The sequence below is a fragment of the Scyliorhinus canicula genome, chromosome 18 (genome assembly GCF_902713615.1).
Source record: "Scyliorhinus canicula chromosome 18, sScyCan1.1, whole genome shotgun sequence".
NCBI classification, from domain to species: Eukaryota; Metazoa; Chordata; class Chondrichthyes; order Carcharhiniformes; family Scyliorhinidae; genus Scyliorhinus; species Scyliorhinus canicula.
The window spans coordinates 81,771,068-81,789,451 of record NC_052163.1 but is presented as its reverse complement, the minus strand read 5'-3'; the positions used below and the strand labels follow the sequence as shown (position 1 = coordinate 81,789,451).

Genomic DNA, 18,384 nt, shown 5'->3' with positions numbered 1-18,384 from the left:
GTCGGACTGCACGGAGGTCTCCAATGGCCAGGTGGACCTTCCACCCCCGGTGCCATCACAACTGGTCCACCTTTGTGTGACCCGATACTGCCCTGGCCAGGTTTCCCAAGCGTAGCCGTTGAGTCCCAGGTGAATCCGCTGTCTGGGTATTTAAATGAACCCTAAATGCAGATCTAGATCCCGCCAGAGGTTGAGGTTCAAATTACACCAGGCAGAGTGACTTGCAATCAGTTCGACGTCCAGCGTGGAGACCTATTTTGGGCTCCTACACGATTCACTCATAGCGCCCTGATTCACGCTCTGCGCAATGGGGTCGCTGAATCACACCTGCAGATACTGAATAGATTATTGTTTTTAACAAATAAATAATCACTTGAGGGCTTATAGTTGTTTTCAATAGTTATGGGGTATGAAGTATGTACATTTCAAGGACTTCCCATGCTCTGCTCCGGAGGTCTGTCCACTGTGGATACTGGTTTGGCTTAGAGGATACATAGGGGGCCATGGAGTAGTACATGGGGGTTATGAGGGGGCGTGGGAATATTTGGGACATGAAAGGTGAGAATGCAAAGGGCATGGGTTGTATTGGGGATGGGTGGGGGCTGGAGGGCCTGCCAGTCATCATTATGACAGGGCCAATGTCCCATCAAACAGAGGTGGACGTTACAGCCTCACCATTTGTCAACCTCTGATGCTGCCTCGAGCCTGCCCCCTGAGGCAGTGAGCCCAACTGCATCCCACTCCTGCCCGCCCAGAAGGAGAATTTGGTGGGCATGGGCCTCCTTAATGCTCCATCCCAGCTTCTTCACAAGAATCCAGCCCCAAATTCTCTGTCTGCGGGATCCTCCACTTCACCGGCAGAGCACTCACGCCCGTGGATTTCCCAAAGACGTGGTGTGCTCACAATGGGAAACCCCATTGGCCGGCTGCCAGGATGGAGGATCCCTCTGCCGGCGAGGGTGCGCCACACCAGAAAACTAGTGCAGTGGGACGGAGAATTCCGCCAACATGTTCACGTTTGGAATTTAATCGTAAAATGCTGTTGATTAAATCTTTCTCAATCTACATAGGTCCTTCCTTTTATCCATTGTGTCAATTTCCTATTATATTAGATTTGATATTCAATAGAATGTCAGCATGCAAAAGTTAACGGTTGGGGTCTTGCATTTTATACTGTTCTCAGCAGGAAACTGTGTTGAAGTTTTGTGTGGTGTTATGCGTCTGGACCAAAACCCCAATTTTGGTTACAATCCCATATCAGAACGCAACTATTACATTTGGAAAAACTGTGAGGAAATGTTACTGCCTCACAGGAGGGATAATACTGACAAGTCGACAGTTTACATATTAAAACAAACTTCAATTTGAACACAGAATTAAGCGCATTAGCAACAAAGAAATAGCTTTACAGTCAACATGTACAACATCTTAACTTGCTTCCTGAAACCTCTAAATTCCAATTAAACAACCCATATATAAATATCACTTATGTGTAAAGTTGACAACCAGGTTTTACTTGCATATCTTGGTGCAGAGTTCTTGTCGAGAAAAACCTTTTTAAGATAAAGCTTAACATCTGCTCAGTTTAGAGCCCTGGAAGCAACTCCTTTTTTGGCCCCTCCCATTAGCTACACCAGCTGTACTCAAAGCACACAGCTCTCTTTTGCCTCTTGTCAAAAGATGTGCCTTGATTTGTTTAGTCAGGTTCAAACTGTTACAACATTACATTAGTTTTCAGTCTGCAAACAGGTAAAATGGCTTTTAATATCTGTAAGCAAAACACCTCCCCTGCAAAAATTACTGATTATCTTACTTTTAAATCACAGCTCTAGAAGACATATGGGCCGGGATTCTCCGACCCCCCGCCGGAATCGCCGGAGAGGGCGGCGTGAATCCCCCCCTCCCTCCCCTCCTCTCTCCCCCCTCTCCCCCCCCCCCCCCTCTACCCCATCCCGATCCGCGGGCGGGCCTGTGCCGTGGGGGCACTCGTTTTCTACGCGCCGACCATCAGCCTCCGCCATGGCCGACGCGTAGGTGAAACACCCCCACCCCACCCCCCGCGCATGCGCGGGGCTGACGTCAGCAGCCGCTGACGCTTCCGCACATGCTCGGACTCGCACCGGCCGGAGGAGTCCCTTCGGCCCCGGCTGGCGTGGCCCCAAAGCCTTCCACACCAGCCGGCGGTGCGCCAACCACTCCGGGGCGGGCCTAGCCCCTAAAGGTGCGGAGGATTCCGCACCTTTGGGGCACCCGACGCCGGAGTGGTTCACGCCACTCCGTCCCGCCGGGACCTCCCGCCCCGCCGGGTACGGAAGAATCACGCCCATTGTCTGTAAGCATTTCAACCCAGATTTTTAAGAACATTACTGCAAAAATACAAACTATAAAATATGACCATTCTTATATTTACCACAGTCGGATATAGAGTAAAGGAACAGGCCATGCGAACCAAACAGTCCATGTTGGGGTTTATGCTCACTCGAGTCGCGTCTCATATTTTCTCAGCTAAATCTACATAGTTATCCTCTATTCCATTCTCTCTCATATGCTTGTTCAGCTCCCCCTTAAATATGTATCTAAAAGGAGCTGTTAATTCATTGTGGCTTGTTTTGTGCCATCGACCAAGGCTAATTTCATCTTCAGTGACTCGATCCAGATTAACGCTTTCGAACCCCTCTTCTGCCTAACTGATGCTGCTTTGACAAGGAATCTATTCTTCAACCTATTCCTCAGAAAAAGTTCTTTTTACCTGGTTCTTCACTGGTGTGACATATCCCTTAGTGCGCCAATCAACATGCTTTGGAATTTCACCCGATTCTGGAATCCTCGCAAGTTGCTCAGATGGGTTCCTGGGCTTTAAGAGGCGGAATCCATTCATCTGCTCGTTGAACTCCTCCAATGTCTGAAAGGTGGCAAGAGTTTCAGTGAGGAGTGAACAACGGAACGAATCAGAGTAAGAGTGTAAAGGAATAAAGGCTAAATATCGTGGAATTAATACAGGAATACAGGGGCCTAGGTAAGATGCCGGTGTAAACTCGATAGGTTCAATGGTCTCCTCCAGCATTGTCGGGATTCTATATATTAGTTTAAAAGTTCTTTGGGTAAACTCATAGTACAATATATTTTAACAGCTTGCAAAAGTAACCAGGTTGACTCTCTTCACACCAAATGAGAGTTTACGGCTAAGAAATGCACACAAGTAAGCCACAATGCAACCACAGATTTGAGCCAGGGAGGTGGGATGGAAATTTCCAGAAATGGGAGGAGAAGGGGATTAAGACGCTAAAAGATTTGTTTCTCAGGGGTCGGTTTGCAGGACTGAAGGAGCTGGGAGCGAAGTATAGGCTGGAGCAGGGGGAAATGTTTAGATATATGAAGGTTCGGGATTTTGCCACAAAGGAGATACAGGGCTTCCCGGTGGAGCCAGCCTCTACATTGCTGGAGGAGGTGCTGACGACAGGGGGACTGGAGAAGGGGGTAGTGTCAGCGGTTTACGGGGCTATTTTGGAAGAGGAGAAGGCACCACTGGAAGGGATCAAAGCAAAATGGGAGGAACAGTTGGGAGAGGATATGGAGGAGGGGTTCTGGTGTGAGGTGCTCCGGAGGGTGAACGCCTCCACCTTGTGCGTGAGGTTGGGGCTGATACAGCTGAAGGTGGTATACAGAGCACACCTCACGAGGGCAAGGATGAGCCGAGTCTTTGAAGGAGTGGAAGATGTGTGTGAACGGGGGGGGGGGGACTATGGTTGATTACTGATTCCGTTTTGTCATTTGTTTGTGTGAACATGCGGGCTAATGTTTGGGGTTTGGTGGGAGGATGGGATCATTATTATTGATATGGGGATTGACATATTTGTTACTGATTGTTGGTTATTGTTGGTGGGTGTAAATTTGGGAGAAAATGTGAAAAAGGAGGAGAATAACAAATATATTTTTTTTTAAAGTGGGGATCCAACAGTGAGCAGGAAAGAAGCACTCCTGCTCCTCTTGGCCCACAAGCAATGCTGTGAAGGAGACTACATTTTACATAAAATGCACTTCGCCTCTCTTTAACTGCCGGGTTTCCCAAGGCCTGGGAATTCTCCAGCCAAGGTTAAATTTGGGAGATAAATTAAATCTGAGGCATGCAACCTCAACCTCATTCTAAGATTTATATAACCAATCCACCTCCTGGGACTGAGTTGGTTGCTCACCCCTACCTCATCCTACCGTGAGGCAGGTTGGGATCAAGTTTAACATTGCTTAAATTTTCACAACTTACCCAATCCAAACATTAGGCTTGGTTGGTCCCAATATTCTGATGAAACAGTTAACTTAAGCTAAAATGCTTTAATATTATGTAATAAAGTCAATGCATGACATTCACTGATTGCTCTCATTGCCTGCTGCAGGCTTTTTCTCACCAGTTCTTTCCCTTAATATCTCTGATCAAAGTCTTTTCCAATATTAATACGTACCATGTCTCCAAACTGGTTCATCTTAAGAGTATAAGTGTGTTTGCCCATCAAGTACTCCAGATTGTGATATTCTACGAACCGGAGGTTTTTCTCCCACACCATTCTCCGAACACGTTCACCATTCTGAAAAGTTAGAGAATTGAACAGTTTGAAAATGAAGCAGGTTTTCCACTCAACACAATTTTTGTTTTATAAATTTAGAGTACAAAATTAAATTTTTTTCCAATTAAGGGGTAATTTAGCGTGGCCAATCCACCTAACCTGCACATCTTTGTGGGGGTGAAGCCCACGCAGACATGGGGACAATGTGCAAACTCCACACGGACAGTGACCCAGGGCCGGGATTCAAACCCGGGTCCTCAGTGCTGCACTCCCAGTGCTAACCACTGCGCCACATGCCGCCCTTACTCAACCCAAATTAATAATCGTGGAGATGAAGGGGGGGGGATTCATTCCCTTCTGCAGATCTTCTCAGTGAAAACCATTACGCCCTCATCATTGGAAGCTTCTTTTGTTTAGTATTCCCATTCCTAGAGCAAGGTGAAGTTAAACGTTGTGCAACTTGTGTGACACTCAGTTCCACAGCTTGAAATACTTTATCAAAGAGGGGAAAAAAAGCTTTCCAAGAGTTCAGGTGAAGCTTACATTATTGAAGATACTGACCACTGTAAAATTGGAGCTACAAAGCTAGGAGTTGCTGTGTTCAATGGCCAATCTACGCAGGGTAGGGTTAGGTCTGCAATAGCTACAATAATCCTCAATTTCCTTAGTCTTCTGGTCACTGTAGTGTAAGGGTTCAGCAGAGCAAGGGTTAATATGGGACTGGAGGACAGTACCGCTCACAGTATGATATAGAGTACATAGAATCATAGAATTTACAGTGCAGAAGGAGGCAACTCGGCCCATCGAGTCTGCACTGGCCCCTGGCAAGAGTACCCTACCTAAGCCGACACCTCCACTCCACCACCGCAACCCAGTAACCCCACCCAACCTTTATTGGACATGAAAAGCAATTTATCATGGTCAATCCACCTAACCTGCACATCTTTGCACTGTGGGAGGAAACCGGAGCACCCGGAGGAAATCCACACAGATACGGGGAGAACGTGCAGACTTCACACAGTCAGTGACCCAAGCCGGGAGTCGAATCTGGGTCCCTGGAGCTGTGAAGCAACAGTGCTAACCACTGTGCTACCGTGCCACTTATATAAACAGACTTTACCTGCAGCCTCAAACAATTATTGGAAGTTCAATTGAAATTACACCAACAGCCATGGTGGGATTTGAACCCAGGTCCCCATAGTATCATCCTGGGTCTCTAACTCATTGGTGGAGTGACATTACCACCACGCCATCATCCTGCCCAAAACATAGGACATACGATAAATACACAATGTAAATACATTGATATGGAGTGAAGCATACGATGGTTTCATTGCCATCATCAGACGTTTGATTTCAGATTTCTTTATACTCAATTCAAATGTCATCATTTGCCATGGCAGGATTAGAACCCGGGTCCCCAGAGCATGATTCTGGGTCTCTGACTTACTAGCCCAATGACAATACCACTACCCCACTGCCTCCCCCATTACCTTCCTAAATTCATTCATGGGACGTGGACATCGCACGCTGTACCAGCATTTATTGCCCATCCATAATTGCCCATGAGGCGGTAGTTAAGAGTCAACTATATTGCTGTGGCACACCATGATGGTACACAGTGTGTATAGTAGAGTTTGGAAGGAGCCAGTATGGAGACAGCAACCATGAGTAGGAGTTACCTTAGATCTGTAGATAGTTATGGGTTACCAATAAACAGCTTATGTTCAGCCACACAAGCCTTTAGGCTTCATGGTGCCAGTGAAAGATGGACCCCAAAGTCCCAGAGAAGCTCGAGAAGGAACTCAGATTCACAAAGCATGAAGAAGTAAAGAAACAGAAGCCTGATCTGAGAGAAGAGCACCTAAATTGGTAACAGAGTTGCAGATCACCTAAAAAGAAGTTCATTGCAGATATGGGGACTGAAGGACTCTGCCAGGACAGGTGGAGATCCGCTGCCAGCCTGATCGAATGCAGAGTGAAGGAACCCAGCAGATCAGAAAAAAGGCTGACCAAAATTCCCAAAAAAATTCATAAAGGTCGAAAGGCAGAATAATGCAGGTGAAAAGGAGAAGCTGAGGGAAGGCAGGGTCAAGAGACCTGGCTAAATCACAAGATGGGTGAGAAAAATACAGCAAAGAAAAGCTGAAATTACCTTTTAAAATAGGCACCATCACAATCAGCAGATCCAGGGCACGGTTGTGATGCAACTGCAGGGCCACAGGGTGTGTGTGTGTGTGTGTGTGGGGGGGGGGGGGGGGGGGGGGTTCCAGGCAGGCCGAGTGAGGGGGACGGGCACCCCCAGAGCAAGGACAAAAATACCTGCGCAAATCACTAAACGGTTGCAGACCATATCAACACAATGAAGTGCACGAACTGAAGAGTTTTGCACAGATGAGAGAGGCTAAGAAGTTGCCAAAATGCTTAGAAACAGAGCTTTTTGAAAATGCTGACACATTACCCAAAGTGCAACTGCAGGTGGCAGTGTGAAGTGAGCAGGTGGCTGTGAGATTACTGCCCTGAAAGACTCTGCAGAATCAATACGTATCCATGGAAAAACATGAAGAGTTACAAAAGATGTTGAATACTACTTCAGCAAAAGCTGCATAGGACCTAGCAGTAGCGACAAAACAGTGCACTGAAGCACTGCGTAAGTTGGCAAGAGGTGAAGAATTCAGCAACATGAAGAATACAGGCAGCAGAATGGAAGAACAGTAAAAGAAACTCAAGAAGACTCTGTTGAACTACAAGAAAAATCAAGGTGAAACAACTGAGCTTTGCAAAGAACAGGAAAACCTGATGAAGGATCTTCACACACTACAAGGATCCCTCAGATCAAAGGTTATTCCTGGGGAAAATTATAGAGGGAAGCAAAATGAATTCAATGTCACTCTGTACAAACTGAATAATCAGTTGGCAGAGAAGGCTCAGCAATGTTCAATATTTTAGGAGGAAGCCAAGAGACTGAAGAGCTGACTAGAAAAGTGGAGACACTGAAAAGAATAATTATAGAACCTTCCAAGCTGCAAGTGGATAATGAAGCCAGGAGTAGCACAATTACATTACAATTTAGGACTTCACCAGAGACAGACCTGGCCAACATTGAAATCAAAATGAACGACACGGAGAAGCTCTGCTGCAGAGGGGAAAAACAATAGAAATAAGATCAGAAAATGTGAATCCGATATTGAAGCTCAAGAAAACAAAGTGCTGGATGCCTCAAACCCACTGAGAACCACTGAGTTCCTGAAAAATTACATGGCGAAAATGAAAATCAAGAACTGAACATGTCAAGCAAATGTTGATCAGTTGCAAGAAAAAGTAGTATTTCCCATAAAGGAGCATGAAGAGTCTCAGAAACAACTAGCAGAAGTAAAATTACAGAACATGAGCTTGACGGATAGCACACAGGAATTGCACACTGCTAGGGAAAGCCAACTTCCTACGGAAGACGAGTTATGAAAAGAGCAATGAAATCCTTGAACTTTGATCCAATCTGAAGAACATGAAAGATGAGCTGAACAGTGTGAAAGACCAAATCCAGATCTTCAAAGTATAAAAGGAAGGTTCAAAGAAACAGATTGAGTGAATTTGAAAACTCAAAGGATAAGTCAGTGACCATGGAAGAAAGACTCTGAAAGAATGCCCAAGTAATGTTTTTATGCTTATATAAGGGTTCCGCAGGTAACTCTGAAACAAAGATACTGAACTCATCGGAGTACTTGCTGAGCTAAATGAAAAGGTTCATAAGCTTGAAAAAGAATTGGAATTTTTTTTTTAAAGTAAATGAATATTTGTGTAAAATTGTGAAATGAAGGTTCCATTTTTGAAACATCAACTTCCAGGAAGATCTTAGTGCACCACATGGAAAAAGAAAATCTGAGTCCACTCTGGGGATGAACAGCGTAAACATTCCCTTCGGAAGGAATGGGAAACTATCCGAATACAGCAGGCGGGTTGTCAATAAAGAGAAACGTAACATGAAGAAGCACAAAAAACTAATCAAATTAAGACAACAAAGTACCGGGCAAACAGAGTATTATACGTTCAACACCAAACCAACAAACTCAACCAAATAAAACTGAGACTTCCATTCCTTCAAACATGACAGATTGAGATCTGGAAATATTGTCAAGCCTCCAGGCCATCCAAATTTATAAAGTCAGAGAGGAGAGAAGGGGTAGCATGTAAATTAAAGATTGTATTGTAAATATATCTGGGCAAGGACGAGGGGGAAGTATAGTGTAAAAGTGCTCTACAGAGCAAGGGTAAATGTAGTACTGAAGAACAATATCATCCACAGTATGATGTACAGAGTTACATGATAGTAGACTGTATGGTACTGTATGGAGCTGAGGAAGATGCAGAGATGCTTCAGCGGGATTTGAACAGGCTGAGCGAGTGGGCATATGGCAGATGCAGTATAATATGGATAAATGTGAGGTTATCCGCTTCGGTAGCAAATTAGGATAGCAGATTATTAATTGAATGGTTGTAAATTGAGAGAGGTGTATCCTCAGCGGGTACTTGGTGTCCTCGTGCATCAGTCGCTGAAAGTAAGCGCGCAGGTACAGCAGGCAGAAAAGAAAGCAATGGGATGTTGGCCTTCATATAGAGAGGATTTTAATGTAGGAATAGAGATGTTTTACTGCAATTGTATAGGGTATTGGTGAGGCTACACCTGGCGTACTGTGTTCAGTTTTGGTGTCCTTATCCGAGGGGGGATGTTCTTGCTTTGGAGGAACTGCCGCAAAGGTTTACCAGGCGGATTCCTGGGATGGCGGAAAGGGACTTTCACAGTACTGCTGCCTCACTGCGCTAAAAATCCGGGTTCGATCTGGCCCCGGGTCACTATCTGTGTAGAGTTTGCACATTCTCTCCATGTCTGCATGCGTCTCACCTTCACAACCCAGATGATATGCAGGGTAAGTGGATTGACCACACTAAACTGCCCCTTAATTGGGGTAAACAATATATGAAAGAGGAGTGGACGGAGATCTCATTAAAATTAATTAAAGTCCAATAGGTTTAGACAGGGTAGATTCAGAAAGAATGTTCCCAGTGGTGGGGGAGTCCAGAGCTCGGAGTTATAGTTTGAGAATAATGGATAAACCTTTTACGACTGAGATGAGAAGAAATTTCTTCACCTAGAGAGTGGTGAATCTGTGGAATTCACTACCACAGAAAGTAGTTGAGGTCAAAACGTGTGATTTCAAGAAGGAATTAGTTCTAGCTCTTCGGGCTAAAAGGATTAAGGGAAATGCAGGGTGGGGGGGGGCGGTGGTAAGTGGGATCAAGGTATTGAATTTGATGATCAGCCACGGTCATAATGAATAGCAGAGCAGGCTCGAAGGGCTGAATTCCTGCTTCTATTTTATATGTATGTTTCGATGTAGTCTAAAATGAGCCAGCATGAAGGCAGCACCCATGCACGGCAATACCTGGGATATCTACAGAGGTATGGGATATCAATAAACGGTCTATGATCAACCGTGCAAGCCTCCAGACCTCTTGCTGTGACACCAAACAGCCTTACAACAGTCACATCCAATGGTTCAAAATGTAAACTTAATTTTGAGTCTTACTTTGTTTTGCTTGTGTTAATGTTTGATATTGGAAGATGCTGTGGTGGCGAACAGTGTCCAATGAGCTTTAGCTCATGGTCACCTAATTATCCCTTTTAATATGAACAAACTTTCTATATGAGATATTCATAAGCTGCAAGTAACGGTGCCTGACGTGGAATCCAGGTAGAGGCAATAGAGGGAGAGGGATTGCAATATCCCAATAAAGGCTCGTGATCGATCACTGCTGGTGAATGGGATTAGAATAGTTAGGTGGTTGTTTTTAACTGGCGCAAACTCGATGGGCCAAAGGGCCTTTTCTGTGCTGTATGACATTATAGCTATGACCATCAATTTCCTGCTGGAAGACTAGAGGAAGACAGAGTGGGGTGTGGCCGTGGCACCTTCTAAAAAGCCTGATGTACACTTCCCAGGTCTTTGTGATACTTCACTCCCTTTAACGTATTTAATTTATATTGTCTCGCCTCATTCCCATGTCACATTTCAGACTGTAAGGAAATATACATTGGTGACCCCTAGGAATCGGTGTGAGGATATCTTTTTGACATATATTAATAACATAAATGTGGCTGTATAGGGCATTATTTCAAAGTTTGCAGATGACACTGTGCTAGTCCAAAACAACCATTTTGTCCCATCTCATATGAACCCAATACCAGTTCTCAGATGGAGGGTGTTCACTTGCCAATCTACCAGAGGGCAGCCGTGTAATCTGAGCCTGAGTCCGTCTCACCAACAGGGGGGGGAAATCTTCTCTATAATATATGTCCATTGCTGGGTTTCGTTATATTTGCTTCAGGAATGTAAATGACACTTATCTTCACTTTTTCATGGGCAGCAAGCATCATTGTTGCCCATCCCTAATTGCCCTTGAACTGACCTTGCTAGGTCATTTCAGAGTCAACCACAATGCTGTGGGTCTGGACTCACATGTGGGGGAGACTGGGTAACGCAGATTCCCCTTCTTAAAGTACATTAGTGAGCCAGGTTTACAATGATCGATGATAGTTTCATGGTCACCATTACCGAGACTAACTTTATATTCCCGATTTATTAATAGAATTCACATTTCACCACCTGCCATAGTGGGATTTGAACCCTGGTGCCCAGAGTATTAACCTGGATCACTAGTGCAGCAACATCACCACTATCTCCCTCTATTGTTCATCCTTCATTGCCCTGCATCAGGGGAGGTGATGGTGTCGTGGTCTTGCCACTGGGCTGGTAATCCACATACCATGGGTAATAATCTGGGGACCCAGGAGCGAGTCCCACCAAAGCAGATGCTGAAATTTGAATTCAATAAAAATCTAGAATTAAAAATCTATGATGATCATGAAACTATTGTCGATTGTTGCAAATGCCCTTTAGTCCCGAATGTCCTTTAGGGAAGCAAACCTTTCCTGGTCTGACCTTCATATGACGCCAACCCACAGAAATGTGGTTGACTCTTGAATGGCCTAACAAACACTCAGCTGTATTCAACAGCAAGATGAAGCCGGACAGACCACCTGGCATAGACCTCGGAAACGGCAACAGAAACAATAATGGCAAACCCAGCCTGGACAACCCTAACATCGAGGGGCTTTTGCCAAGATTGGGAGAGCTGCCCACTATCAGCATCCCTGAGTATGTCCTGTCCCACCGGTATAGGTGTAGACAGTCAGGAGGGAGTTGCTCTGGGAATCCTCAACGTCAACTCCGGATCCCATGAAGTCTCATGGTACCAGGTCAAACATGGACAAGAAAACTCCCTGTTGATTACCACGTACCATTCTCCCCTCAGTTGATAAATCAGTAATCCTCCCACGTTGAACATCATCTGGAGGAAGCAATGAGGGTGGCAAGGGTGCAGAATGTACACTGGGTAAGGAACCTCAACGTCCATCACCAAGAGTGACTCGGTAGAACCACTACTGACCCAGCTGGTCCAATTTTAAACGACATAGCTGCTGGACTGGGCAGATTCAATTTCCCAACTTGTTACGGTGGGTTTAAACTCATGATTATTCCTCAAGTACCCTAACCTTTTGCAATCAGCAGAAAGTGATGAATTATCAAGTCAGACTGTTCCTGCCCAATATTTTATTTCCCATTTTTCAGCACCAACCTAGAATATCAGAAATGCAATCTGCCTGTGGTTCTGGGTTGTGGGATTAAGCCGGGGCAGAAGATTCCTGGTCCCAGACAGGTGTTAGCAGATAAGTGGGTGCTGTCTAGCTGGGTCATTTATCAGGAAGTGCTGAGGGAGAGAGGGGAAAGAGTGGGTCCGAACGTTGAGGGGAAAATCAATATTAGAACGGAAATCATTAATTATTTAGTTATGGTACACAGGAAGAAACAGTTTGCAGCATTTTGAAGAACTGAAAATGCAAACATTCTTTCTTCCTCTGCAGCTCCAAGGTGGTCAATAGTTTCCTGTTCAAATTCAGTTACTGCTCTTTGTGCTGCTAACAGTCAGGCTGCTCGCGGAGTTTGTACAAAATCTCCAAATATTCTTTTTTAATTCTTCCAAGGAATGTGGGTGTCACTGAGAGGGTCAACATTTGTTAACCATCTCTAATTGCACTTGAACTGAGTGACTTGCGAGGCCATTACAAAGGGAAGTCAAGTGTCAATGACATTACAGTAGATCTGAACAGTGGCAGCCGTCTACAAGATGCACTGCAAGAACACTCCAAGTCTCCAGAGGCAGCACCTTCCAAACCCACCACCCCTACATTTAGAAGGATAGAGGCAGCAAACACATGGGAACATCATCACCTGGAAGGCCCCCTCTAAGCCACTTACCATCCCGGCTTGGAAATATATCGTCGGTCCTTCACTGTCGCTGGGTCAAAATCCAGGAACTCTCCCTATCAGCACTCTGGGTGTACCTGCACCTCAGGGACTGAAAGCGGTTCAAGAGGGCAGTTGAACAATAAATGCTGGCCAGCTAGTGATGCCCACATTCAGCAGTGGAATTTTTAAAAGTCAAATGTAGGCAGAGTTTCTTTCCCTAAAATGATATCAGTGAATCAGATGGGTTTGTAAACATAGAACATAGAACATAGAACGATACAGCGCAGTACAGGCCCTTCGGCCCTCGATGTTGCACCGACATGGAAAAAAATCTAAAGGCCATCTAACCTACACTATGCCCTTATCATCCATATGCTTATCCAATAAATTTTTAAATGCCCTCAATGTTGGCGAGTTCACTACTGTTGCAGGTAGGGCATTCCACGGCCTCACCACTCTTTGCGTAAAAAACCCACCTCTGACCTCTGTCCTATATCTATTACCCCTCAATTTAAGGCTATGTCCCCTCGTGCTAGCCACCTCCATCCGCGGGAGAAGGCTCTCGCTGTCCACCTTATCTAACCCTCTGATCATTTTGTATGCCTCTATTAAGTCACCTCTTAACCTTCTTCTCTCTAACGAAAACAACCTCAAGTCCATCAGCCTTTCCTCATAAGATTTTCCCTCCATACCAGGCAACATCCTGGAAACAATTGGATTGCCGCAGGTTCTATAGTTCCAAAGATTGCCAGTTGCAAATGCTCACTTTATTGTAACATATTTACAGCCATGAGAACATTCCCTTAGCTTTTTTCTTTTTCAAAAACAATATTCAGGGTCTTGGGTGTCGCTGGCTAAGCCAGCATTTACTGCCCATCCCTAATTGTCCTTGAGAAAGTGGTGTTGAGCTGCCTTCTTGAACCACTGCAGTCATAAGAGTCATACGGCACAGAAAAGGCCCTTTGGCCCATCACATCTGTGCCAGTCAAAAACAACCACCTAGCTATTCTAATCCCATTTTTCAGCACTTGGCCCATAGCCTTGTATGCCTTGGGATCACAAGTGCTCATCTAAATAGTTCTTAAATGTTATGAGGGTCGGGGGCGCAGTGATAAACACTGCTACCTCACGGCACCAAGGACCCGGGTTCAATCCCGGCCCCAGGTCACTGTCCATGTGGAGTTTGCACGCTCTCCCCATGTCTGCATGCGTCTCACCCCCACAACCCAAAGATGTGCAGGGTGGATGGATTGGCCACGCTAAAAGACCCCTTAACTGGAAAAAAAATGAATTGGATACTCTACATTTATAATAAATAAATCAAAAATGTTATATGGGTCTCTGCCTCCAACAACTTTTCAGGCAGCAAGTTCCAAACTCCCGCCACCTCTGGGTAAAACGTTTTTCCTCACATGCTCTCTAAACTTTCTACCCCTTACCTTAAATCTATGCCCCCTGGTCAATGGTCCCTCCACCAAGGGGAAAAGTTTCTTCCTGTCTATTCTTACTATGCCACTATCATGCCACCCCCCCCCCCCCCCCCCCCCCCCCCCCACCTCAAACTCCTCTCCTCCAAGGCAAACAATCCAAGTCTATCCAATCTCTCTTCATAATTAAAGCTCTCCAGCCCAGGCAATATCCCGGTAAATCTCCTCTGCACCCTTTCCAGTGCTATCACATCCCTCCTATAATGTGGATTCCAGAACTGCACACAATACTCTAGCTGTGTCCTAACCAACATTTTAAACAACTCCAGCATAACCTCTGTGCTTTTAAACTCTATGTCTCAGCTAATAAAGGCAAGTATACCATGTTTGCCTGCTGCGCTTTCCTGGGTGGCGTATCCTCGCCGGCAGCGGGATTTTGCATTCCCGCCACCAGCCAGTAGGATTTCCCATTGTGGCCACCCCACGCTGCCGGGAGTGGGTGCGCTGCCAGTGCAACGGAGAATCCTGCCAGTAGAGAATCCCGCTGCATATGTCTTCTTAACCACTGTATCCACCTGCTCTGCTATCTTAAGAGTTTGGTGTACATGCACACCAAGGTCCCTCTGATCCTTGGTGCTTCCCAGAGTCCTGCCATTTATCATGTATTCCCTAGCCTTGTTTGTCCTGCCCAATTGCAACACCTGACACCAAGCCGGCTTGAATTCCATTTGTCTCTGATCAGCCCATCTATATCTTCCTGTAATCCAAGGCTATCTTCCTCACTATTTACCACCCCACCGGTGGTTAGCACTACTGCCTTACGGCGTCAAGGACCCGGGTTCGATCCCGACCCTGGGTCACTGTCCATGTGGAGTTTGCACATTCCCCCCATGTCTGCATGTGTCTCGCCCCCCACAACCCAAAGATGCACAGGGCAGGTGGATTGGCCATGTTAAATTACCCCTTAATTGGAAAACAAATGAATTGGGTACTCTAAATTTATACTTTTAAAAAAGCATTTTGAGAGATCCCGAGATTGAGAAAAGTGCTATATAAATTCAAGCTCTTTTTAACACTTTTAAATTAACTAATAATCTACAGAACTGTTGCGTCCTCATCCATCCTCAGGCAGTTTGCTGTTTTGTTCCCTCACCTCTGTGTACTGCTTCTGGTGAAGCACCTTCCAGTTCTCCCAGCCTTCAGTCAGCAGTGGATCAAACAATGATGAGGTAGTGACGGTCAGAACCATGATCTGGAAACTCCCGAGAAATAGGAGGACCTTCATGACGGCTTACCTGAAAAACAAAAAGACATCAGAAATGACTTCTTCTGCTGTTACAAGTTTCCTCATTCCAGCATGAACAGCACACCAACTGAGTAGCTGTTCGCTCACAAGCCATTATCCTGCTGTTAGTAATCAATGAGGAAGGTCTTTATTGCAAGGGTAACTAATGGAGTAGAAGAACAAAGACGTTTTGCAGTAGTTGTACAGGGCTTTGAAGAGACCATATCTGGAGTAGAATAAAATAGAATCTATAGAAACCCTACAGTGCAGAAGGAGGCCATTTTGGCCCATCGGATCCGCACTGACCCTCCGAAAGAACACTCTACCTAGGCCCACTCCCCACCCCATCCCCGCAAACACTGATCATGGCCAATCGACCCAACCTTCACATCTTTGGACTGTGAGAGGAAACCAGAGCACCAGGAGGAAACATATGCAGACACGGGGAGGGCATGCAAATTCCACACAGTCACCCAAGGCTGGAATTGAAGCTGATCCCTGGCACTGTGAGGCAGCAGTGCTACCCACTGTGCCACCATGCAACCCATAGTACCATGCACTGTTTTGGTCTTGCTTTGGAGATAGTACAGTAAATATTCAATTTTGTGGTTCCTGAATGAGAGAATTGTCTGTCCTATGATAACAGATTGAGTATATTGGGCTAATACTCTCCTGAGCTCAAAAGAAAGAGATCCATCTCACTGAAATATACAATATTTTGCACAGACCTGAAGTGGTTGAAACTTGAGAGATTGTTTCTCTTCGCTGGGAAATTTAGAACACGAGCAAAATCTCAGGATAAAGAGCCAATCATTTAGCAACAGGTTGAGGAGAAATTTCTTCAGTCAGAAGATTGTGAATCGTTGGAACCACAGAGGGTTGTAGATGAAATGAAAATGAAATGAAAATCGCTTATTGTCACGAGTAGGCTTCAATGAAGTTACTGTGAAAAGCCCCTAGTCGCCACATTCCGGCTCCTGTCCGGGGAGGCTGGTGCGGGAATCGAACCGTGCTGCTGGCCTGCTTGGTTTGCTTTAAAAGCCAGCGATTTAGCCCAGTGAGCTAAACCATGCCCCGTCGTTGAGTGAATTCAAGAATTAATTAAGCAAAATTTTGGTCATTTCTTAAATTAAAAATGAAAACTATAATTTTTAAAATGTGAAGACGAGACTTTGCCGCCACAAGGACTGTACGGTGGTCACTCCTACCAATACCGTCCTGCATAGGTGCATATGCGGCAGGCAGGTTGGCAAGGAAGAGCTCAAGTATTTTTTTGCCCGTTGGTTTCTTCACCACCTTCGCAACATTGAAGTCCATCACCCAGAGTACGTTCTGCTGCAATTGTATAAAGTGTTAGTGAGGCCACACCTGGAGTACTGTGTTCAGTTTTGGTCTCCTTACCTGAGAAAGTACTGTCGCTGGAGGGTGTGCAGAGGAGATTCACTAGGTTAATCCCAGAGCTGAAGGGGTTGGATTACGAGGAGAGATTGAGTAGACTGGGACTGTACTCGTTGGAATTTAGAAGGATGCGGGGGGATCTTATAGAAACTTATAAAATTATGAAGGGAATAGATAGGATAGATACAGGCAGGTTGTTTCCACTGGCGGGTGAAAGCAGAACTAGCGGGCATAGCCTCAAAATAAGGGGAAGCAGATTTAGGACTGAGTTTTTGAGGAACTTCTTCGCCCAAAGGGTTGTGAATCTATGGAATTCCTTGCTCAGTGAAGCAGCTGAGGCTCCTTCATGAAATATTTTTAAGATAAAGAGAGATAGTTTTTTGAAGAATAAAGGGATATGGTGTTCGGGCCGGAAAGTGGAGCTGAGTCCAAAAAAGATCAGCCATGATCTTTTACGGACAGCACGGTAGCACAAGTGGATAGCACTGTGGCTTCACAGCACCGGGGTTCCAGGTTCGATTCCCCGCTGGGTCACTGTCTGTGCGGAGTTTGCACGTTCTCCCCGTGTCTGCGTGGGTTTCCTCCGGGTGCTCCGGTTTCCTCCCACAGTCCAAAGATGTGCAGGTTAGGTGGATTGGCCATGATAAAATTTCCCTTTGTGACTTAAAAGGTTCTGCACTGTATGTCCTATGATCTCATTGAATGGCGGAGCAGGCTCGAGGGGCCAGATGGTCTACTCTTGCTCCTAGTTCTTATGTTCTGTGCCCTTGCCACCCTCAGTGCTTCCTCCAAGTGGTGTGCAAAATAGGAGGGAGGGAGTGGGGCAATAGGCGTTACGTGGTAATCGGTGAACTGAGCAGTGACTTTTGCTCACCCAGTAACACGTTCTGCAACCTTCCCTTTATGTCACTATCAGCACCTTCCATTGTCCTTTATTCTGCCATTAACATAGTAACATGAGTAGGCCATTCAGACCCTTGAGCCCGCCCCGCCATTCTATAGGATCATGGCTGATCGATAGCCTAACTCCATATACCTGCCTTTGGCCCATATTCCTTAATACCTTTACTTGACAAAGATTTACATATCTCAGATTTAATATGAACAGCATCAATTGCCATTTGTGGAAGTGAGCTCCAAACCTCTACCATTCTGTGTGTAGAAGTGCTTCCTATCATCTATCCTGAATGGTCTATCCTGAATTCTCTGGCCCTAATTTTTCGACTATGGCCCCGCCACGCCACTTTTCTGCCCCGACTGGCCGGCGGGATTCTCCGTTACGCCGGCCGGTCAATGGGGTTTCCCATTGTGGGGCAGCCCCATGCCGTCAGGAAACCCCTGGGCGCCAG

General features: G+C 45.6%; 1 protein-coding gene across 3 annotated transcripts in view; it reads right to left on the bottom strand.

The window, feature by feature from the left end:
• Positions 1-18,384, bottom strand: part of LOC119953603 (procathepsin L-like) — a 62,850-nt gene that overhangs the window by 20,846 nt on the left and 23,620 nt on the right. For all 3 annotated transcript variants that reach the window (XM_038778024.1, XM_038778023.1, XM_038778025.1), the window contains exons 2-4: positions 15,506-15,647; positions 4,458-4,580; positions 2,750-2,902 (exon numbers count right to left, since the gene is read on the bottom strand). In XM_038778024.1, coding sequence (XP_038633952.1) covers positions 2,750-2,902; positions 4,458-4,580; positions 15,506-15,637 — 408 coding nt within the window. In that variant the 5' untranslated portion in view covers positions 15,638-15,647. The remainder of the gene's footprint in view (positions 1-2,749; positions 2,903-4,457; positions 4,581-15,505; positions 15,648-18,384) is intronic.